General features: G+C 40.1%; 1 protein-coding gene across 1 annotated transcript; it reads left to right on the top strand.

Annotated features, from left to right (window-relative positions):
* Positions 1-252: 252 nt before the first annotated feature.
* Positions 253-23,770, top strand: CISD1 (CDGSH iron sulfur domain 1). The gene is made up of 3 exons (XM_031956962.1): positions 253-504; positions 6,702-6,907; positions 21,353-23,770. The coding sequence occupies exons 1-3, from the start codon at positions 474-476 to the stop codon at positions 21,440-21,442; spliced, it is 327 nt and encodes a 108-aa protein (XP_031812822.1). The 5' UTR covers positions 253-473; the 3' UTR covers positions 21,443-23,770.

Raw genomic sequence — 23,770 nt, 5'->3', positions numbered from 1 at the left:
TGTCTTTTGGCCTTAGTGTACATCCGAGCTTAGCTCAGGGCCGGGTAGACCATAGGTGCTTACTAAATGCGTACTGACTGCCAGTTCTGCTTTGCTCATTCACGCCCATAGGATAGCAGATAACTGAACACTAGGGAGGCGAGGAGCAAGTCACGTGGGGAGGGGTCCGAGCCAATGGGATAAAAGCCGGGCAACAGGCCCAGGCCAGACCGGAGAGCGCCGCTCGGGGAGCGCGCATGCCCCCTGCCTCCGGTCTCCGGCCCCTTGTCGCACCCCTTCCACGTGCGTCGGCTGCGCCTGCGCTGTGCTCCCGGCCCGCCGGCATCGCTGGCCCTCGAGTGGCCTCCGGAGCGTCGGGTGCGCGGACGGCGGGCGGAGCGAGCCCCGGTGGGCGCTGAGGGCCGGCGGCTCCAGCTCGCGGCGGCTCCGCTTCTCCCCCGCCCGTGTCCTCCCCGCGGAGCGCCGGCGCCGCCATGGGCCTGCATTCCAACCTGTCGGTGCGAGGTGAGCGCGCGGCCGCCTAACCTTGAGCCAGCGGCGCCAAGGACGAGGCGGGCCGGGGGAGGGGCCGGCCGCGGCCGGGGCCGGGAGTGGGGGGGGGGGGGGCACCTCCGCCCGCCCTCTCTGGCCCTGGGAGCCAGGTTCCGACTTCCACCTGCTGCCGTGACGCCCTGGGCCGTCTGCGGACCCAATGGGGAGAAGGTGGCCCGAGACCCTCGGCCGGGGGTCCCGACACCATTCCGGCCGAGCCTCGGCCGCCTCTGGGCACGTTGGGACCCCCTGCAGGGGGGGTCCCTTCCCTGGAAGCTCTGAGGTGGGCTCCGACCCCCCCGCTGAGCCGGAGCCCCTTCCCCGTCTTCTGGGAGGCCGAATCTCGGACCCTGCGCCCTACAAGTTCCCCGAGCCGTGGGTGGGCGAATCCGTCCCTTTCGGGGAGGCCGGGGAGGCTAAACCCAGCCCTGCTGGCAGTCGGCCCCTCCTGGCCACCATGGCTGAGGTCCGAGGCGGGGCTGCGGGCTCCCGGGCTTCCCGGGCCCTACGTGCTGTCGCCCGGAGGGAGAGGGAGGAAACCGGGCCTGGCCGCCTGAACACCTGTGCCTCGGCAGCCCCCCGGGCTGGAGGGGCTCGTGTCCGCCGGAGTGAGAAGGACCCCGGCCCCCAGCAGTGCGCTGGCTAGGAAGCAGCCGTGGCCCCAGCCAGAGCTGGGGAGAGGCTGCCAGGACAAGGGAGAGAGAATATTAAGTACATTTTTTATTAAAAATTTCCTTTTGTGGTTCCCTTAAGTAGGTGGCCCCATTTCCTTTAAAGTGAACAATTTATAGGTATTCAAATTTAATTAGCTCTTCATTTATTCACTATTGTTTGAATGAATGCGCTTTTGGAGAGCATCTCTAGTGTGTAAAAGCATCGTTAAGTCTTTAGCAATGACACTAGCAAAGCTTTCCTACTTCTTGGAAATCCACAGGAAACTTGCTTTTTTAAACCTGTAAGAAAACTGCTTCCAACCTGAATTTTTAAATAGTCATCATAGCTAACATGCTGTCAGGTTTGCCAAGCACTTACTTACATTTTCATTTGAGCTCCACAACCTTGAAAGATAAGTACCATGAATATCATTGTTCTACAGATTACAGAACATGGGTGCAGATAGATTATGTGATTGAGCCAGGGGCCCTGGTGTAGAAAAAGGCGACCTTGTCCTCACCTTGGCACACTGGGCTATCCATACTCTTCCCAATGAAGCAAATGACTTGGGGATAACTGTGCTCTGAAGTGAAATTTGTCAATATTTGCTTGAGTTACAGATTGGAGAAGGTCCTACCTAACTTCTCTATTCAATCTGGCTGTGCCTTACAATGGCTTTGGATAGATTCAGGGCCCACTTTTCAGATCCTGATTGTGTGACTGAACAATCTGTGGACCTTCAGTTTCCTCATCTGGTGGGATTGGTTCCCTTGCAGCTGGAGATCCATTGTCTTCTGGGTTGTGACACAAAAGCTACCTTGAGGCTTTCTATTGTTGCTGTTTGCATGCCCAGGTTATTGTGACATAGTTTTAAAATGTGAACTTTATTGTTGCTCCTAAAGCCACCCGAATATAGCCATGTGAACTTTGATCATGTTTACACTGGCATACAGCTGGTGGTTTTTGTGTTCTTTGTTTATTTTGGTTCGATAAATACTTGGAAAAGCAACTGGTTTATTTAAGCTAGGGGTCCCTGGATTTGGGTGTGACCTCGGAGGCAAGCTGCTGTTAAATGTCTCCAGGAATAAATAGGCCAATTATTGTCCCTCTCTCTCCGAAGAATCCCATCAAACTGTAGAGGCGATTTGACCGTGACTTTGGGGACGGTCCTCATCTACAAAAGAAAGAGACGGACTTAGATGGCTTTCAAGGAGGCCACAATCTCAGCAGCATTCTTGGGGCTTAATGAGGCAGGCTTGACTCCTAGACTGGGGAGGCTGGACATCCCAACTGTCCTGGTTGGGTCCCTGGTCTTTCTCTGCCAGTGAAGCACTGTGTGCTTGCTTCATTTGTATCTCGGGTTGGGGAAACACTAGGTAGAGGTCATCAGATACAAGTCTCTGGGGCGCAGGATTACATATTATCTGAGATGGGACTTGAACCCAAGTCTTCTTGGAAGTGGGGAAAAGAGTATTTATTAAGCACTTAACCTGCAAGCCATGCTTAGTACCAAGTGTTGTACAAATTATTCTCCCATTCGATCTTCATGGCTACTTTGTGTGATTGGTGCTGTCATCCCCATTTTACAGAGGAAGAAGATGAAGGTCTAGGCCATACAGCAGGTGTCTGAGACTAGACTCGGGGTCTCACCGACTCTAGGCTCTGAACATTGGGGTGCCTCCTGGCTGCTCTAGGCACTCTTGCTGGACTGTGGTGGCCAGGCTGCTGCCAGGTCTCACACCATCTTGTAGAATTAGGCATTTGCCCTCCTGGGTAGATTTGAAGCTTCCCTTTGCTTCATGTAATCTTATCTAGTTTTTTCAGCTGTGGGTCCTTGTTTGTAGTAATAGAACAGCAGCCTTCCATGTTTCTTGGTCCTTCTCCTAAATATTGGAGTAATGGAATTGGAAAAAGAGCTTAGATTTTAATGCTCATAAGGCAGTTTGGAGGGAGCAAGGGGAAGAAAAAAGGGAACTAGAGTTTGGAGTGGAATGGGAAAGTAGACAAGATCAAACCCTATCCATAAGCCAGACATCTAGGAAGTAGGGGGATGTTCGGGGAAAGATTTTTCTTCTGAAGAGCAGGGTAAAGATGACTTCTCCACAGGTCCAGCCCCTTCTCTGTCTCTGTCCAATGTCCTGCTTTCACTTAGTTGAGTTTGTCTTGCATCTTCCCTTCTATTGAATATAATCTTGCTCAGAGCCAGATCAGTTCCTCATTATTGCCTTAGCTCTTCAAAGGGACAGGAAGGTAGAATGGAAGGTGAGAGCCTGGCCATTCCAACAAATTATTTTATCTTTCTGTCCCCAGAGCCTTTCACACAACAGGCACTTCATAAATGTGACATGATTGGAGAAAACTATATTTCCACAATTCCCCTTTATAAGGATCAAGAAAGAAGAGTCTTTTGACAAGAGCTTGAAGAACTGTAGCAAAATTGAATAAGAGGCCAAATTTATATATGTAAATAACAACTATGCTTTGGAATAAGTCGGTCATTCCCACAAATACTTACTGCTGTGTACCAGACACTGTTGTATTCTGAGTATGTCCCAAAAGGCCACACTCACACACACACACACACACACACACACACATACACACACATACATACACATACATACATACATATATCAGGAAGGCTTCTTGTAGAAGGTGGGAATGTAACTAGGACTTGAAGAAAGCCAGAGTCAGAATATTCTAGACAAGGGGACAGTCACTGAAAATGACTACATTTGGGAGGTGACATTTCTTTTTTTGAATAGCAGCAAAGAAGTCAAGATCACTGGGATTAAAATGGCCAAAGGGTAAGTGAGGTTTGAGAAGACCAGAAGATAGGAAGGGACTAGGTTTATCAAATGCTTTGAATGCCATAGGATTTCATTCTGAAAGTAATAACAAGGCATTGGAATTGACTCAGTGTCAGTCCTACCCTGTAGGAAGATCATTTCTACAGCAGTATAGAGAATAGGCTAGAAGTAACTTGCCCTGGAGAACAGCAAGCATTCTCTTGCAGTAGTGGTGAGGTTGGGGGATGGGAAGGGTGCCAGAAGGAAAGGAGCCAAAGAATAGATGTTATAGAGGTAAAGTTGATAAGTTTGATTAGTTTTAGCACTATTATATGAAAGAGCCCGATTACTGAAAGAAAGTGGAGAATAATTAGAATCATTGAAGGCACTGTAGGATCATGCTTTTGGAGCTGGCAGGGACTTACATGGGAGGACTTCAAATTTAGCCCTGTGGTTTTCCAGAAGAGGCTCAAGATCATCCTTGGAAGCACATAGAGCCAGATCCTGTGCCACCAGAGCCACAAAATCCTGCCCAAAATGGAAAGAACCACAAGGTTGGAAAAACTCCATCTTAAGAGTTGGAACAAGGTAATCAGTGGCAACAAGAGAAAAAGGACCAAAAAGACTTGAGAATGTGTGGACAGGTGGGAATAGTGGTCTGGTAAATCCTGGATTACCTGGAGAGCTGGGTTTCTGTTGGGCATTGGTGTCTGTCTGTGGTACTTTGGGCATACTGGGAGGATGCCAGGGAGCACCCCTCTTCCTTTTTTAACCTCTTTCCATCTTCCCCTGCTGCCCCATGTGTGGTGTACCAAATATAGTCACAGTATTTAGGGATCGCTTGGTAGACTGGGAGCTGGCTTACCAGGGGGTGCAATGCCTGCTTCTGGTGTTTGTTAGCTTTATGACCCTAGATAGCCGGGTAACCTCTCTGGGCCTCAGTTTTCCTCATCTGAAAAATGCAGGTAATGATATTAGTGTATACCTTCCTCATAGAGTTGTGATATTCAGATGAGAGCCTATATGTAAGGCAATTGCAAATTTGTAAGTATTCATGAGAGCCAGTTATTTTTGTTTAGTATTGAAGCTACCAAGTGGTGCAGAGCTGGCTTCTCAAAATTTCTCCAAGGCAGGATCATGAAAGGCCACATGAACAAGGAAACAAAAATGTACAGGGCAGAGTGGGAGGAAATTCAGAAAGAGTCAGATGAACTGGACAGTGTAGTTCCCAGAGGCCCTGGCCTTTGATTTCCCAGTGAGGAAATGCCCTTTACCAAGGCAGGCCAGTACCTTCTCCTAAATATCTGGAACTGGGAGCTCTACTCAGCTGTCAGACTGTGATTCACCTCGATACAAGACTACCCCGTCTGTGTGCATTGAGCAGTATGTGACCCAGAACATCCTGGATGTGTGGCCATATATCTGACAGTACAGTTGGGTTTGGTTACCATGTTTCTTCTGTCTTCTCCCTCAACTTCCTGAGCTCCTGTGTCCCAGTGGCAAGTTCCTTCTAGGAGATCCACCAATCATGTTTCATGTTCTCTTTCTTTATCTGCCCCTTCTGGAGCCCAGTCCACCTTTTCAGATTTCTTTGCTGTGTTGTCTTTGCCATTAGAATGTAAGCTTTTTTTTTTTTTTTAATAGCCTTTTATTTACAGGTTATATGCGTGGGTAACTTTAGAATGTAAGCTTCTTAAGAGCAGGGCCTGTGTTGTGGCTCATGTTTGTATTCTTAAATACAAGGACATTAAATTTTAATATTAAATACAAGGAGGGTAAAGTATACCATCAAGGAATTGGATGATAGGGTGAGAATTGGTCCTGTGGCATGGGCAGCAGTGGAGAACCCAAGAACTGTCCTGGTTCCTTTCTGTCAGAAGAAAGGAAGGAACTCCAGGGTTGGCAGTTCAGCGGCAGCTAGGTTGCAGTCATTTGCTAGCTAACAGAAGGTTTCATCTGTGTTTGCCTATCTAACATTTTAATGTAAATCTGAAGATTAGCATTTTTCAAGGTTTCTGTGAATAGTCTTTCTCCCTTTGAGCCTTCAAGTGGATTTCTAGATTCTCTCTTCTATTTCTATTTAAATTAATTGCCTTGGCTCAAGGATGTTCTCAGGATTTCCCCTGCAAAGGGCTGTGATAGAATGCAAAATGAAAACATTGTAAAGACAAAACCATTGCTTATTGGGCCTATCCATCTATTTTTAAAATTTTAAAACTCTTTAAGTGAAAAAAGGAAATGGACAATTTTTAAGTATCCCTCTCACAGTTTCAATATATCCCATCCCATTCCTGATCCAGTAACTTGTTCCTTGAAACAAAGATTGAAAAAAAAAGGGGGGGGGGGGGGAGCCAGGATAGCAAAATCAACAAATTATTTGTGTCTAATTAGTACTTAGAATTTTCTGTATCCATGGTCCTTCCCTTTCTCAAAGAGAGGGAGGTGTACTTTTTTCCTTCTCTAGGATCATTTTAATTATACTTTTTAGCTTTTGTTGGCTTCTAATTTCATTTACATTTTTTTTTTGCAGGCATGGTATAGATTGTTTTCTTATTTCTCCTTATTTTACTCTTTATCACTTCGCCTGAATCTTCCCATGTTTCTTTGAAATTTTCAAATTCATTGTCAAGGAGTGACATTATTCCCACTATATTTATGTTCTACAGTTTGTTTAACCAGAATGCACAAGCTCTATTGATCATGGTTTTCTTTTTCTCCTTATTTTAGTGGAGTGCATCGCAGCTGTGGCACTGGCTGCTGGGACTGCTGTGGTAGGATACCTAGCTTACAAAAAGTTTGTGGTGAAAGAAAAACGCTACAGGTCCATGGTCAACCTTACCATCCAGAAAGACAACCCCAAGATAGTGCACGCATTTGACATGGAAGACTTGGGAGAAAAAGCTGTGTACTGCCGCTGTTGGAGGTCCAAGAAGGTGAGGAGATAAGGGCCTTCCTGAATATCAGCAGATTTGGGGCCATTCTCAGAAATCCTTGTCATCAGATATTTTTTGCTTGTTCACCCTTTTCAAAAAGTGGGATCAGCTCATAAAGGGTTCATTTAGCTCAGCTGCAATGTGCCAGGCTTAGTACTAACAGGACATGATAAAAACATAACTTCTTTGAGAGGAATGCACAGCATCAGACCCCAATTTGAAATGTCCTGTGTAATACCAGCAGCTGTTAACCAACCGTATTGGCCCAAGATTAGAGATAGGGATCTTGAAATGGGTGAAATACTTTCCTGAAGCCAGAGGGGAAGAGGAGATAAATTCACTCCAAGGGACTTCTCAGCATTTCTGGTGATTTTTGTGGTCACAGAAAGAACTTTGTGTACTGTCATTATTAATTAACAAATAAAATAGATTTCACTAAAGCAAACACTTGAAAGGCTAGAAAAAAATTAGAGAACCGAGATAGCCATGTTCCTGATTCTTTTCCTATTAATGTGTTTTTTTGTTTTTGTTTTTTTTTCACTGAAGAGAACTTTCATGTCAACAGAAAATTATCCTTGGCAAAAACACCGACTGGCTGGGCCTGCCAAAGTCTAATATTGTCTTTCGTCACCTCATGGCTCTCTTTCTTTGGACAAAGGGCTTGAGTAGGCTGACGGAGTACTCTCTGCCAAGAAGGCCGAGGCAGCATGAGGCAGGGGCTAGAACCTGAGGCTTGGGAAGTTGGAATTCTACGTCTGCCTTAACTGCATATTAGCTCTGTGGTCCGTTAGACTGGGAAGCCCCTTCCCAGCAAGAAGCTGCTTCACTTCTCTTTTTTGCTTCTCTTTGTGTCCCCAGCACTTAGCACAGGGTCCTCCCTTTCTTCCCACTCCCACTCCCATCTCACTCTGTGTGTAAGAAAAATATAGTGCTATATGAGAGCTACTAAATAATGTTGGGCAATTGACAAGCATTTATTAAGTACTTTCTATATACTAGGCACTGTGCTGGGAATGAAAAAAAAGGCACAAACATGGATGATGATTTGGCATGATCATAGGTGAGTCACTTAGTTTCCAAGACTCACTCTTTTCTTGTAGAATAGGGTTACAGATGCTTGTACCACTTTCCCTTGCACAGAATTGCTGTGAAGGAATTACTTTGTATATCTTAAAGTGCTCTAGAAGTCTGAAACACTTGGGCTCTGGCCTTGGGGGTACCTGGGTTTATAAAGCTCCAAGGAAGACTTCTGGAGGCTGGACAGCCCCCTGGGTGGGGAAGGGTAGACAATAGGGAGGTTATTTCAAATCATCATTTTGGCTCAATTGAAAATATTAGACACAAACACTTCTCCAGCTTAAAACCCTTCTAGACCTCTCCCCTCACCCTTGTGATTAAAGATTCAAGTCTTTGAAAATAAGCAAAGAGTGGTTAGAGGGAAAATTTTTTCCTGTCTAGTAAATTCTGCTGTTTTCTCTCACCCCAGGAGGATTCTAATTGGGAGCCCCCACCACTGAGCAGGACCCCCTTTGCCCATTTCCTGTAACTCTGATAATAATAGAAGATCAAACAGAGAGAAGAGGCCCCTTTGATGACTAGAAGATACAACAAGAATGAAGGGCTTGAATAGTCATTCCTCCTGTGGTTTTACTGAAAATTTAAGTGAACATTAACCCTGAATTGTGCTTTTGCACAATCCAATTCAGTCTCTTGTGAGAGAGATTGGTAGTTCGGAGGGACTCTGCTGCTCTGTTCACTAGCTCTGGGCTGGAGCCTTGAAGGTCCCATCCAGCTCCCAGATCCAGGGATCGGTGTGTCACAGACAGTTAAGAGTTTGAGGTGTCCCCAGCATCATCTCCCATGGCCCGTGAGGCGGTGAGATTTAAGTAACATCATGTCAGTAAAACCAGCTTGGGCCATTAAGTGCCAAGCACTTAGGGTGGGGACAAGTTAGGACTATGAACATAAGGCATCTCTCAAGGCCCTTCTGGATCTAGAACTGGGACTGAGACCTGCATTTGAAATCTCTATCTGCCACTAACACTCTGTGATCCTTTAGGCAAGTTGTTCAGGCTCACTGGGGCTCATCTGTGACACAAAGCAGGAGGTTGGGCCCGGTGACCACCAAGTGCTCTGCCAGCTCTGAGTCTTGTGCCAAGATTCATCTGGTTTCAGTGTCTAGGACAGGTGGAGAGTATGGAAGCCAGAGGCAGGAAGACCAAATAGGAGCATAAAGGAGCATAATTAGGGGGCGATAAAGCTAGATTAAGGCCAGGACTAGAAAGAGGAAGATGGTGTTGATAAGTTATCATTTATATGGCACTTTGCCAAAAACTTTGTGAGAGGATCACCTTTGATCTTCATAAATAGGGAGGCTCAATTACAATTATCTCCATTTTACAAATGAGGATATTGAAGCAGGTGGTGAAGAAGTGACCTGCCCAGAGTCACACAGCTAGTACAGGTCTGAGGCTGGATTAGCTTGAGATTTGCCACTTTCAGGCCTAGCACTCTTTCCACTGTGCCCCTTAGCTACATGAGGAGGGATGCAAACATAGGACGAATCTTAAGGGGTTTGAATCATCAGCCTTTGGTAACTTTTCAAATATGAGGACATAGGTAAAAGGATAGGTTGGAGATGGCCAAGGAAGAGTGGTGGTGGACAGACGCGAATTCTTCGGGCTGAGAAGCTGGACTTTGGGGGATTATGGGTTCCATTTTAAGCATCCTAGATTGGAGGTATTTGGTTATAGAAGAGTAAAAATAACCATGAAACAATTTGACACAGGTTATACACTAGAAGATAGAGGAGAGATTGTAATGCCAGAGAAACTGAACCAGAGATTAGAAAATAGTTAATAATTTATTAAATGGAGAGCTATACTGGAACCAATGGATCCATGTTTGGTCCCAGGATTGAATGAGACTATGTCTCCAAGAATCCAGCAATTAGAGTTCTCAATGACATATATACACATGGCTCAGACTGAGGCAGGGGTGGAGTCAGGGTGCTGAGAGCCAGAACAGGACTGACAAGGTGGGGTGACCCTCGAGAGAGAGGGGATGATGTAATCGGGGGCAGCGCCCTGGACATGGGGAGAGGCATCTTGATAAGACAATATCTGATGTTCTATCAAGTATTCTGATAAAGAGGGAGGGGAGGTTTTGCAGAACTGAGAAGCAGGGAAACTGAGGCAGGACAATAAAAGAGAACTGGCATAACAAGATGGAGAATCCCATAGTTAGAGTTAGTTGGCTAGCCTGCCTTGGCTCTTCCTATCTGACCAGTTGGAGCAGGAGACATGACAAACAGTGGACGAGGAGTTCTGTGATTTGATACTGCGTAACCCCAACTGAAGATCAAAACAGACTGGAAACTAAGGGAGAAGTGGTAAATGAGGACAGGAGCTGATGGAGCTCTGGAAGGTAGGAGGGGAGAGGGAGCCACTTAATTTGAAATTAGCCTTATTATTAAAAAGCTTCCTTTTAGCAATGACTCAAAGTCAGTCTTTGTTTTTCTCTGTATGTGATATCCTCTTTCATTGGAATGGAAGATGCTTTAGGGCAAGTGCAAAGTGCCAGGGATACTAAAAGGCAGAAAACAGACCCTTTCCTCATAGTTTTAGCCTAATGAGGGAGCCACATTGCAGATCACTATGTACATAAACAACATGCACTGGATAAATTGGAGGTAATCAGCAAAGGGAAAGCATTAGAATTGAGCGGATTAGGAACAGCTTCCTGTAGAAAGGAGAGATTTAATTGGCATTTGAAGGTAGCAACGGTAGCCTGTTCTAGAGGGAGAGAATTCCAGGCATGGGAAATAGCCAAAGAAAACTTCTTAAGGACACAGAGATTCTTGTTTGAGGAACAACATGTCACTGCATTGCAAAATAATGATGGGGTCTACATGAGGTGAGATTTGCAAAGTTGTGGGGAGAGACAATTAAGCAATACTTTGAATGCCAAACAGGGTTTTATTTTTGATCCTGGAGATAGTGGGGGCAGAAGGTGTGACATGGTAGCATCTGCACTTGAGGACGATTGCTTGACAGTTGAGTGGGGAGAAGTCTGAGACAGGCAGACATCCTCTTTTCCCCTCTTTTAGCAGTTCAGGGCTAGAACGAGGACCTTTCACCAGGATGGAGGCGGTTTCAAGGAAGACCAGAAGCTTTGCTGGAGAGAGGTTGAGAAGGTGAACTTAACAGGCCTTGGCAGGTCCTTGACTATTTGAGCTGGGAGTGTGGTATGGCAGGAAGGCTGGGAATGAGCCTTTGTAAAACTAGATCCTGAATTGGGCTGGAGGCTGCAGGGTCAGAGAGGGAACAGTGGCCCCAGTTTGTTCCCTGAAGGGTTCTCCTTAGGACATTGCTGAGTCTGAATGCTTTCTGCTCCTCTGATCTGTCACATCGTGCATGTATGGAGCTTCCCTACTGAGTCAGATTAGTTCCCAGGTTCATTTATTCTCCTTATAACGATGTTCAGTGCCATTCACCTTGGAGGCACCAGGGTCCGGGGACAGGCAGACTTTCTGAAGACCTTACCCCTTATTAACTCTGTAGCAATGGGCAGTCATTTGGTCTTTTGGGGCCTTAGTTTCCTCCATATGAAATGAAAATTGAGCTAGATGGGCTATGAGATCCTTTCCAGCTCTTCTTTATGATACTGTAATCAGCAAACCTTTATTAAATGCTGCTTTGTGTCAGATGTCATAGTAGGGTCTGGGCACACAAAACCAAAAATATTCCCTCATCTCAAGCAGCTTACTTTCTCTCAGGGGAGATGATGTTACACATATTAATATGTATATACACATTAATACATATATACAATACTTAGAAGATCATTTTAATTATCACATAATTGCTGCTTTAATTAGGAAATAAAGCAAACTGGAATTGGATTTCATGGCTTGTGGCGGCGACTGCTTCCTTTTCTGAGTATTTAGAATCAACTCTTTTCATGTTACATTGTAGAATTTTGCCTCAGTTCTCTGGCAAGTTGACCAACCTGTAGTATGTAGGATTGGTTGCTGTTGTTTTAATAATAATAGCTTTTTATTTTTCAAAATACAAGCAAAGTAGTTTTCAACATTCACCCTTGCAAAACCTTGTGTTCCAAATTTTGCTCGCTCCCTCCTGACTTCAAGTAATCCAATATAGGTTAAACATGTGCAGTTCTTCTAAACATATTTCCATTTTTATCGTGCTGCATAAGAAAAATCAGATCAAAAAGAAAAAAAAAAAACCAAGCAACAACAAAGGTAAAAAATACTATGTTGTGATCCACACTCAGTCCCCACAGTCCTCTCTCTGGGTGTAAATGGTTCTCTCCATCACAAGACCATTGGAACTCAATCGCCTAATTTTGAAAAGAGCCACACCCATCAGAATTGATCTTCATATAATCTTGTTCTTGTACAATGTTCTTGTCTCATCCCAGAAGCTGGGGTCTTTGAGTTTATCAAACATTAGATTCCTGTACTCATTATTGTGTCTTGTGAACCTAACCTATTCCACTGATCAACTACTCTTGTTTCTTAGCCAGTATCAAATGGTTTTGATGACCACTGCTTTCTAATACACTTTTATCTCTGGTACAACTAGGCCACCTTCATTTGCATTTTTTTCATTAATTACCTTGAAATTCTTGACCTTTTGTTCTTCCAGATGAATTTTATTATTATTGTTTCCTAGCTCTGAAAAGTAATTTCTTCTCATTTTGATTGGTATGGCACTGAATAAGTTGATTAATTCAAGGCAGAATTGTCATTTGTATTATGTTAGCTTGGCCTACCCATGAGTACTTCATGTTCTTCTAATTGTTTATTTGTCAGTAGGATGAAAAAAAAAAAACAAAAAAACCCTTGTGTACACAACCCTGTGCTAAGCACATTAAGCACTAGGGAACTTGAAGAAGCCATCTTTTTCCTTTTTAGAAATTTGAGTCACCATGCATCCCTTTCCATCCTTAAGCATTCTTACCTTGAACTTTAGAAATAATTGTCCTATTTTATCCTCACAACAACCCTAGAAGGTAGGTGCCATTATTAACCCCATATCACAAATGAGGAAACTAAGACAGAGATGAACTGACTTGTTCGTGGGTCTGCTGATAGTTGTTTTCTTTTTTGGTAATATGTATTTTAATCTGTATTTAAAAACATGATTGCTATAGGGGGCCCATAATTTTTATCAGACTATCCAAAGGGTCCGTGATCCCAGAGAGTAAAGAATTCCTGATCTACAAGCCTTTGTTATTAATAGATGCTTAATTTCAGCTTAGACTATGTACTTCTCACCAAAGAAAGCAAGCTTCATGACAGTAGTTAGTGGGAAATGCTTGGTCAGCCCTGTGATCAATCTATAGGTATATCTAGAATAAATTCTTTGTCTAAGAAAACATGGTCACAAAAAGGTAAATGATTACTGGAACAGAAGTAGACTAACATGAAGAGACAGACTCAAAATATGAACAAGGAAAAAGAGGTGGAAACTACAGGAGGAAAAGTCATCATTAAAACAAGTTCGTCTCGGCTGTGAAATGTAGAGTGCATTACTTTGATCAAATGAAATTTACACTTTGTTAAGCAAGACTGTAAGCTCCTCTTTGCCTTTGGAGTGATTTGAATCAAACCCATTCTGAGTTATAAGCAAGAGTTTTGTAGTCTGTCAATGCCCATTTTTCTTAGATATAGTTTCAAATTAGTAGTGTTTATCCAGGATTTTTTCTTTTGGTCTGAATGGGGAGCAGGAGAAGGTGGATAGAATTTTGGAGGTTTTTTAGGTTGTTGAACTAACCTGAATGCAGGACCAGCATTTGTTGAGATGGAAGCAGGAGATTAGAAGGAAATGAGATACTGTTGTTTATCTCTTTGCTTCCTAATATAAATGCCCTTTATGGACTAAAGAATGGTGTTGATCTCAGCAGTTTCCTAAGCTCAAAGCAACCATCCCTAGAGGTTTCTTGGCTAAAGCTGCTGTTGATGGGCAATAGTTGGGAAATGTGTTTTATAACATTGTTATAACATATAACAAATTCTTTGGAAATGACACTATAGAAGAAGCAATGCCTTTTGCCTTCTGTTTCCTAAGGATCATGGGAACTTCCAGCTATTTTGGAGTTGAAATCTCCTAAATAGATTGTCTCTCTATATTAGAATGTGGCCTCCTTGAGAGTAGGAACTGTCTTGCTTTTTTCTTTGTATCACCTTGAAGTGTAGCATAGTGCTTTGCACATAGTAAATGCTTGAATCATCCATTTTTTGAAAATGGAAAAGAATTAGAGAAATCATATTTGTCCAACAACTGAGATTAAATGGTGATAGGATGGGTCAGGGTCAGTCAGGGGATTGTATTTAAAACTGCACGAAAATATTTTTAATTGGAGGAAGAGAAGCACCTTATTGGAATTTTTGGAAATTGGGTAGATTTCATTTTCACACTTTAAGCTGATATGTGTATATCAAAGTAACTGAAATCGCCTGTCTTGATATACAGCTGTTGAGTTAAAAAAGAAATGGCAGATTGTAAATGCTTCTTGAGTGTCATTTTCACTAACAAAATGCTAACAGTTTTTGAGCACTTTGACAAAGGAACCCTTCTGAATTATCTTCCTCTTTCTGAATTTCATTAGCCTACCTCCACAAACTGAGCCCAGCAATAACCAAAACCATGTCTGGAAAATGATTAAATATCATGTCCGTTTCTGTCTGAAGCTGAACCCCAATGACCCTGCCCTTTAACATATGGTCAAGCAACCCTTAGTACTATATTAAGAAACACCCACGGGTTAGCCTGGGTAAAGAACACACTTCATTGATGTGAATGTCAGCATCTTCCTTTTCATTTCCAGCTTGAGGTTTTCCCAGTGGGATACTGATAGTTTAACTTGGTTTAATTTGAAATGTTCCTGGAAGATTAAGAAAACCATACAGCCCATAAATGGGCTAGAAATCAAAGAATTGCCCGATGCTAACTCAATTTGTTCATTTCTAATGCTTTCTCTCCTTCACACTTGTCTTTTCTTCCACTTCTTAAGTGTCCATACCTCCCTTCAAGCCCAGCTTAGCTGCCACCTATGATATCCTATCAACTTGTTAGCTCCTACTATGTGACTTTACTATTTATTTAGGATATACTTTGTGTTTGGATATTTTCATTTAATTCAACAAATATTTGTCCAGCACTTGTCATGTGCCAGGCTCTGGGCTGGATGCTCTGAACAAATACAGAAATGAACCAGTTTCTCCCTTAAGGAATTTAATATTCTGTTTGGGGAAACAGATAAATATAAAATAGTTCAGTTGGGGATAATGCTAATAATTAGAGAATTGGCAAAGCCTGGTGTTGGAGGGAGCCTGGAGCTGGATCTTGATAGGAAATGGAAATCATAGAAGCAATAATTAAAGAGAATAACAGCAATGAGACATCATACCTAAATTTATGGGATGTAGTCAAAGTTTTAGGGGAAAAATTAAATTTCTAAATGCTTATATCAATAAAATAGAGAAAGAACAGTTGATCAATGGTTTGGACAGACAATTTAAAAAAAACTTAATTTCCCAATTAAACACAGAAATGGAAATCCTGGAAAATCAAAGGAGAGATTAATAAAAATGAAGTAAGAAAACCATTGAACTAATAAAAAATTTAAAAACTAAGAACTGATTTTATGAAGGGGAAAAATCTAAGTAAAATAGATAAAACTATTGGTTAATTCAATTAAAAACAAGAAAGAAGAAAACTAAATTGTCAGTATCAAAAAATGAAAAGAATAATACATTACTGATGAAGATGAAATTAAAGCAATTATTAGGAATTATTTTGCTCTGTCATATGCCAATAATTATAACAATCTAAATTAAATCGGTGAATATTTAAAAAAATATTAATTTGCCCAGATTAATTGTAGAGAAAATAGATTATTTAAATAACTCTCTTTTAGAAATGAGCTGTAAACGAGCTAAGAAAAAATTCTCAGCACCAAATGGATTCACGTGAATTCTACCAAACATTTAAAGAATTTCAATACTATATAAACTATTTGGAAAAAAATAGACAAGGAGTCCTACCCAATTTCTTTTACAACATAAATGTGGTGCTGATACCCAAAACCAAAAGAGTAAGAACAGAATAGACTAAATTCCCTAGTGAATATTAATGCAAAAGTTTTAAATGAAACACTAGCCAGAATATTGCTATGTCCCATTGGGATTTATACCAGGAATGTAGGACTGGTTCAAAATTGGAAAAACTATTGTCATAACTGACCATATCAATAACAAAACCAATAGATAGCATGATTACCTTGATAGATACAGAAAAAGCTTTTGATAAAATAAAATTCTCGTTCCTATTTAAAATAGTAGAACACATAGAAACAAATGGAGCTTTCTTTTAAAGAGTTCCAAGATTGATAGTAATAATTATCTAAAACCATCAGCAAGTATTATATATAATGGGGAAATAAAGTAGAAGCCTTAGAACTCTTTCCAGTAATATAAGGGGTGAAACAACGATACCCATTGTAGTTACCACTATTCAGTATTATTCTAGAAATGGAAGGTAGAGTAATAAGACAAGAAAAAGAAATTGAAGGAATATAATATATATATATATATATATATAATTGAAGGAATAATAATATAATTAGAGAATCCTAGAGAGTCAACTAAAAAATTAGTTGAAGTGATTAACAACTCCAGCAAAATTGCAGGATATAAAATAAACCCATATAAACAGCATCAAGAAATAAAAAAGAAATTCCATTTAAAATAATTGTAGACAATATAAAGTACTTGGGAGCCAAGCCAATATGATATAAATGACAGTTTTACCTAAATTAATTCACGTTAGTGTTATTCCACTTAAACTATCAAAATACTATTTCATAGGATGAGAAAAAATAAAAAAATTCATATGGAACAACAAAAGGTCAAAAATATTAAGGGAATCATTGAAAAAAATGTGTAAAGGAAAGTGGTCTAGCAGTTCTGGAATTCAAATTATATTACAAAGCAATAATCATCAAAACACTCTGATGCTAGCAAGAATTAATGTGGTGGGTTACTGGAATAGATTAGATATACAGTTCTCAATAATAGAATACCTTATTAATCTAATGCTTGACAAATGCAAAGACTCAAGTTTTGAGGACAAGAAATCACTGAGGAAAAATTACTGGGAAAACTGGAAAATGGTTGAGCAGAAACTAGGCATAGACAAACATCTTTTATACCAAAATATGATCAAAATGAGTCCATTCTTTAAATTTAAAGGGTGATAAGAAAAATAAGGAACCATGAGATATTTCACAGATTGTATCTAGATAAAGGAATTATTTTTGTCCAAATGAGATAGAGAACATTAATGTAAGATGGATAATTTTGGTTATATCAAATGTAAAAGATTTTGCATAAACAAAACCAATGTACCCACAATCAGAAGGAAAGCAAAAAAAAATAAGGGGAAATGAGCAGGCAATTCTGAGAAGAAGACTGCACTATCTTTAGTCATGTGAAAGAATGCTCTAAATCATGATTGATTAGAGAGGTGCAAATTAAAACTTGTGATACCACCTCACTCTTTATCAGTTACTAATATAATAGGAAAAGAAAATGACAAATGGAAAAATAGGGACACTAATGCAATGTTGGTAGAGTTGTAAACTGAACCATCTATTCTGAAAAGCTTTTTTTTTTTGTTTTTGTTTTTTGTTTTTTTTATTTAATAGCCTTTTATTTACAGGTTATATGTATGGGTAACTTTACAGCATTAACAATTGCCAAACCTCTTGTTCCAATTTTTCACCTCTTACCCCCCACCCCCTCCCCCAGATGGCAGGATGACCAGTAGATGTTAAATATATTAAAATATAAATTAGATACACAATAAGTATACATGACCAAACCGTTATTTTGCTGTACAAAAAGAATCAGACTCTGAAATATTGTACAATTAGCTTGTGAAGGAAATCAAAAATGCAGGTGGGCATAAATATAGGGATTGGGAATTCAATGTAATGGTTTTTAGTCATCACCCAGAGTTCTTTCTCTGGGCATAGCTGGTTCAGTTCATTACTGCTCCATTGGAAATGATTTGGTTGATCTCATTGCTGAGGATGGCCAGGTCCATCAGAACTGGTCATCATATAGTATTGTTGTTGAAGTATATAATGATCTCCTGGTCCTGCTCATTTCACTCAGCATCAGTTCGTGTAAGTCTCTCCAGGCCTTTCTGAAATCATCCTGTTGGTCATTTCTTACAGAACAGTAATATTCCATAATTTTCATATACCACAATTTATTCAGCCATTCTCCAACTGATGGACATCCATTCAGTTTCCAGTTTCTAGCCACTACAAAAAGGGCTGCCACAAACATTCGTGCACATACAGGTCCCTTTCCCTTCTTTATAATCTCTTTGGGATATAATCCCAGTAGTAACACTGCTGGATCAAAGGGTATGCACAGTTTGATAACTTTTTGAGCATAGTTCCAAACTACTCTCCAAAATGGTTGGATTCGTTCACAACTCCACCAACAATGCATCAATGTCCCAGTTTTCCCGCATCCCCTCCAACAATCATCATTATTTTTTCCTGTCATCTTAGCCAATCTGACAGGTGTGTAGTGGTATCTTAGAGTTGTCTTAATTTGCATTTCTCTGATTAATAATGACTTGGAGCATCTTTTCATATGACTAGAAATAGTTTCAATTTCTTCATCTGAGAATTGTCTGTTCATATCCTTTGACCATTTTTCAATTGGAGAATGGCTTGATTTTTTATAAATTAGAGTTAATTCTCTATATATTTTGGAAATGAGGCCTTTATCAGAACCTTTGACTGTAAAAATATTTTCCCAGTTTATTGCTTCCCTTCTAATCTCTGAAAAGCATTTTGAACTATGCTCAAATGAGAATAAAACTCAGCATACCATTTGATTCAGCAATAGCACTATTAGATCTGTATCCCGCAAAGTTAACAGGAAAAGGACCAATATATACAAAAATATTTATTGGCTCTTTATGTTGTGGTAAGGAATTAGAAAATAAAGGGATGCCCACCCATTGGAGTGAACAAGTTGTGGTACATGATTGTGTTGAAATACTATTGTACATAAGTGACCAGTGGAATTCTTTCAGAAAAATCTGGGAAGATTCACATGAATGATGCAAAGTGAAGTGAACAGAACCAGTCCACAGTAACAGCTATATTGTAAGGATGATCAGTTGTGAATGACTTGGCTATTCTCAGCCATATGAGAATCCAAGACAATTCTGAAGTACTTATGATGAAAAATATCATCTGCCTTCAAAGAAAGAACTGATGGAATCAATGTAGATTGAAGCACTTTTTAAACTTAACTTTATTATTTTTGAGTGGTTGGTTGGGATGTTAATTTTGATTTGTTTTTTTCCTTTTTTTTTTTCTTTTGCAACATGGCTAATACGGATGGTTTATATAACTGCACATGTATAATCTATCAAACTGTAGAGGAAGGGAAGGGATATGGAATTCAGTTTTTTTTAAATGAGCACATTAAAAATTTTTGCTTACAAGTAATTGAGGGGAAAAAATACAAATTAATTTTTTTTAAGGAAATAGAGGGGAGAGAAAGTACATTCCAACATAGTACATGCAACTTATGATGTGTCATGGAGTTAGGAGAGCAAATGTGTTCTACAGAAAACATTAAGTTGGCCAATCATGCATTCAGTTTTTACCCCTCTTCTCCTCCCCCAGCAGAATGTCAGCTATTTGAAGGCAGGGATCTGTGGTTTTGCTTTTGTTCCCTTAAGATCTGCTTCTGTGTCCATCATATAAGAGGCTGTTAATAAATGTTTATTAATTTGTAAGTTTTATAACTGTTGTTTTGGGCTTAACCCTCTAAATCATTGAATCCCAGGCATGCTAGCATTCTTTTTTTTTTTTTTTTTGAGTTAATAAAATCCTATTTTTTTCTTTTTACCTTCTTCTTTGAAGAAGGAGAAAAAAAAGAAAAAAGAAAACCCTTTAAACAAATATGCAATGGCAGACAAAACAGATTTCCACATTGGACATATCCAAAAAAAATATGTTTCAATCTGTACCTTGAGTCCATTACTTCACTGTCAGTGTCAAAAGCCCTTTAGAATTGCGGCTGGTCATTAAGTTTATCATAGCATTTGAGTCTTTCAGAATTGTTTGTCTATATGACACAGTTTCTAATTGCAATTCCTTATTGCTTACTCAACCAAGGCTCCCCAAGTTTCTCTGAAACCACTTTATATATTTTTTAATTGTGTGATTATATTCCATCATATTCATAAATAACATAATTTGTTTGATCATTCCTTAGTTGATGAGCACCCTTTTCATTTCCATTTGGGTGAGAGGATTGTATGCATCCTTCTTTCCTACCCTTTTATAAAATTGGAGCCACTGATGATGTGAATGTAAAAGGGTCTCATTTGGAGTTGCTGGGCCTGACCTCTGTGACTCCTGTGAGAGGGAGCAGAGTTTGATTTGTTTTTCATCATGTTTCTTTGCCATGATGGAAGGGCAGAGTGAAATGTCTTCCTCTTCTCAGTTGTGGGCTTACTTTGAGGATTTCATCAACTGGCTCTCTCTACATTTAACTCCGTGAGGTGCCTATCAGAGATTGAGGTCTGAGCTGGAGCTTGGGTGCTTTTTCTCACTGGGTCATGGGAAACAGGTCTAGAATTGGCGATAGTGGACCTGGGCCATATCTCAATCTTGTCTCTCATTAAGTGAACTCCCGTAAGTCACATCATCTGCAGTAGGGCTCTGGCTGGACTAAATAGCCTAAGTTTCCTCTTTGCTCTAAAACCAAGCAATAAGTATTCTTGGTGACCTGCATTTAATATGATAAAGTTCAGTGGTTGAAAACTTAAGTCCTTTCCTGAACACGTCACGATAATAAAAATGTTGTATGTGAACAGATACCTCAAAAGATAAACTAAGAACAATACTAGTTTTTGTTGTCCATTTTCCAAATAAGGAAACTGAGAAGGTGAAAGATTATAATTGTGCAGGGTCAAAGAACTATTAAGCGACTGAGCTGAGTTTTGAATTTGATCTGCCTATTCTCCTAATGGGCATCAAATGAAATAATATGTGAATTTTATATATATATATATATATATATATATATATATAATTTTTTTTTTTATTTAATAGCCTTTTATTTACAGGATATATACATGGGTAACTTTACAGCATTAACAATTGCCAAACCTCTTGTTCCAATTTTTCACCTCTTACCCCCCCCACCCTCCCCTAAATGGCAGGATGACCAGTAGATGTTAAATATAATATGTGAATTATAAAGTAATAATAATAATACAGGAAAGTGCCCACAGCTGTCAGCTGGGATTATCATTTTAATTGATCCCACAATCACCATGCATTCATCTCTCTCTTTCTCTCTCTCCTTTCTAGTTCCCATATTGTGATGGTGCCCACACAAAACACAATGAAGAAACTGGAGACAATGTGGGACCACTGATCATCAAGAAGAAGGAGGCGTGATCGGTAGCCAGCGGAGACTACTTTGTCCTGTTGTTGATTGTTTTTATAAGGAATTCTCTTGCTTCTGTCCAGTTCCCTTTCCCCCAATAAGCTAAGGCTTTCATTGATGTACCCTCTGCCTTACTACCTGTCCAAACACCATGGTGACCCTCGCTGTAAATCATCCTTCTGGCCTGTGGGTTGTTCTTCTGTCTTGTAGGGATTGTGTTCATCGGTTTCTTCAATTTCTAATAATGACAGGATTTTCTTGGATCTGTATGTTGATGTTAATATATTAAATTATTTTCAAAATCATGTATATGCAAATTGTAATTGCATGCCATAAACAGATTCGTCACAAAGGTCCTTCCAAAAAGAGTATAGTTTTTGTTTAAAACTTAGAAGGCCTGACGTGGCTGGTTGAAAATTTGGCTTTTTACTCGGCACACAATAGATGAGGAAATTTAAAATTTATTTGCAGAGTTGATGATCTAAAAGATACTTCCATTTTTATTAATGTTTGCACATAAATTGGACTGTCTTCAAGGAATGGAGAGACAGATTTACAGGGATCTTTGAGATGATTTAATTCATGTCCTTGCTGATTTCCTCTCAAATCAATACTTCATATATTTAGGAGGCAGAAACCAATCCTGGAAATGTTTATCCAAAATTACTAGATGCAAAATAGTTGAGCAAGCACTAAGATTCCTTGAAATGTCAAGGTGTTGTTTTTTTTTGCCTACAAGCTGCTGTTGAAAACTGTAGTCGGGGAGGACAGATGGGCTAGAAAGGGAGGTCAGTATCTCTTCTTTCATAACCTCTTGCTTGTTGGTTAAAGCAGAGCATTGAAAGGCCCTTGCTGCTGGGAATGGGGAGAGCATCCATCTAGATAATTGAGGGGAATTTTCATTGCTCTACTGATGGTCCTATTTAATATCATTGTGATTCAGTGACACATGCACTCTCATACCTCCATTGGAACCCTCCCTTGTAATACATAGGTCATCAGGTCAAACGAGTCAGTAAATTTGCCACGTGTAGACAATGTATGCCTCATTCAGTACCTGAAGTCTACATCTACTCTGTTGAGATGCAAGGCATGTTTCACATGTGGCTGATGTTAAGGACGTTTATTTGAAGAGGAAAATAGGCATTAAATCATATTCTTCTAACTGTGTGGGGTTTTTTTTCTTAATTTCAAAAGAGGCAGAAACTCAGAATAATAAGATTTTTGTGACATAGACCAAAGAAAAACATTTCAGATTCTTGGAGGAGAGAGAGAAAATAGGAAATTGAAAATAACTATTAATAATACAAGTGTTAAAACTAGTTCTTTCTTATCTTAAATAACAGAGTTTGAGATTTTTTCCCAAAGATCTAAAGTAGACAGATGAGAATTTTCTGGATCAGTGTATTTAAATAAAGGAAATTAGGAGTTTACTGACATTATTAATTGGAGGAGTTTGAGAAGATGCCACATATGAAATATAAATGTTTGAAGACAAGAGAGAAACAAGTTTCACGTAAACCTGGTTCAGAAAACGTGCTAATTCCAAATGTCAGAACTTAATCTGAACTGACCAAATCCATGATAGAGGCAGAAAAGTGACTTTTAGCCATTCCTCCTGATAGAATTGGATTCTTAAGTGAAGTATTTCTCTGTGATTTGAAGTGTCTTGAATTGATATTTACTAAGGGCCAGTGAGTGACCAGCTCACTATCATGAATACCGTGATGAAGACAGATGTCGCTCTGTTGCCTCACTGGAGCTATTTGCTACTGATACAAGCAGTATTATACACACTGCAATATGCATGCAGAATAGCCATCTTGATCTAATGTCCTTAAACATAGCCTGTGTAATACATGGAAATCCAGCATAGCTTCCCATAACACTTTTCCCATGAGTTAGATTTTCTTTGATCAATTTTGTGTTTTTCCTAGAAGTGAGTTCAGTAGAGGCAGCAGTGATCTTTAAAAGGCTTACAAGTTGTCTTTAATCAGAAAACCTCATCCAAGAAATCGGCTCTTCTTGGATTAAATCCCCAAATTATGAATGAACATATACCCCTAAATTGAGTATAGCTTAATTCAGTTGTCTGTGGTTTTAACTTGGAAGTGTCCTACACTGTGACTTTGGTCAGACAGGTGTTTTTACAATTTTACCGAAGAATAATTCTGTCATAGTTCTCAGAATACCTGTTGAGTAGAAAGAGGAGGGGTTTTTTAATCTGCTCTTGATCACAGGTCATTGATAGTAGCAATATAATATGCTAAATGTACTTTCAAGGGCATGTTCACATTTTGTTATAAGATTTTGAACTAAAGTTACTTCATTCTGTGAAA

The sequence above is a fragment of the Sarcophilus harrisii genome, chromosome 2 (assembly GCF_902635505.1).
Source record: "Sarcophilus harrisii chromosome 2, mSarHar1.11, whole genome shotgun sequence".
NCBI lineage: Eukaryota > Metazoa > Chordata > Mammalia > Dasyuromorphia > Dasyuridae > Sarcophilus > Sarcophilus harrisii.
The sequence above is the reverse complement of the archived record's forward strand: the minus strand, read 5'-3'. Positions and strand labels throughout refer to the sequence as shown.

Excerpts from the sequence above, each read along its gene's own strand:
- CISD1 (XM_031956962.1), top strand. The coding sequence starts at position 474 with ATGGGCCTGCATTCCAACCTGTCGGTGCGAG. Across the intron at positions 505-6,701 it reads TTCCAACCTGTCGGTGCGAG|TGGAGTGCATCGCAGCTGTG; the intron begins GTGAGCGCGCGG and ends TCCTTATTTTAG. Across the intron at positions 6,908-21,352 it reads GCTGTTGGAGGTCCAAGAAG|TTCCCATATTGTGATGGTGC; the intron begins GTGAGGAGATAA and ends TCTCCTTTCTAG.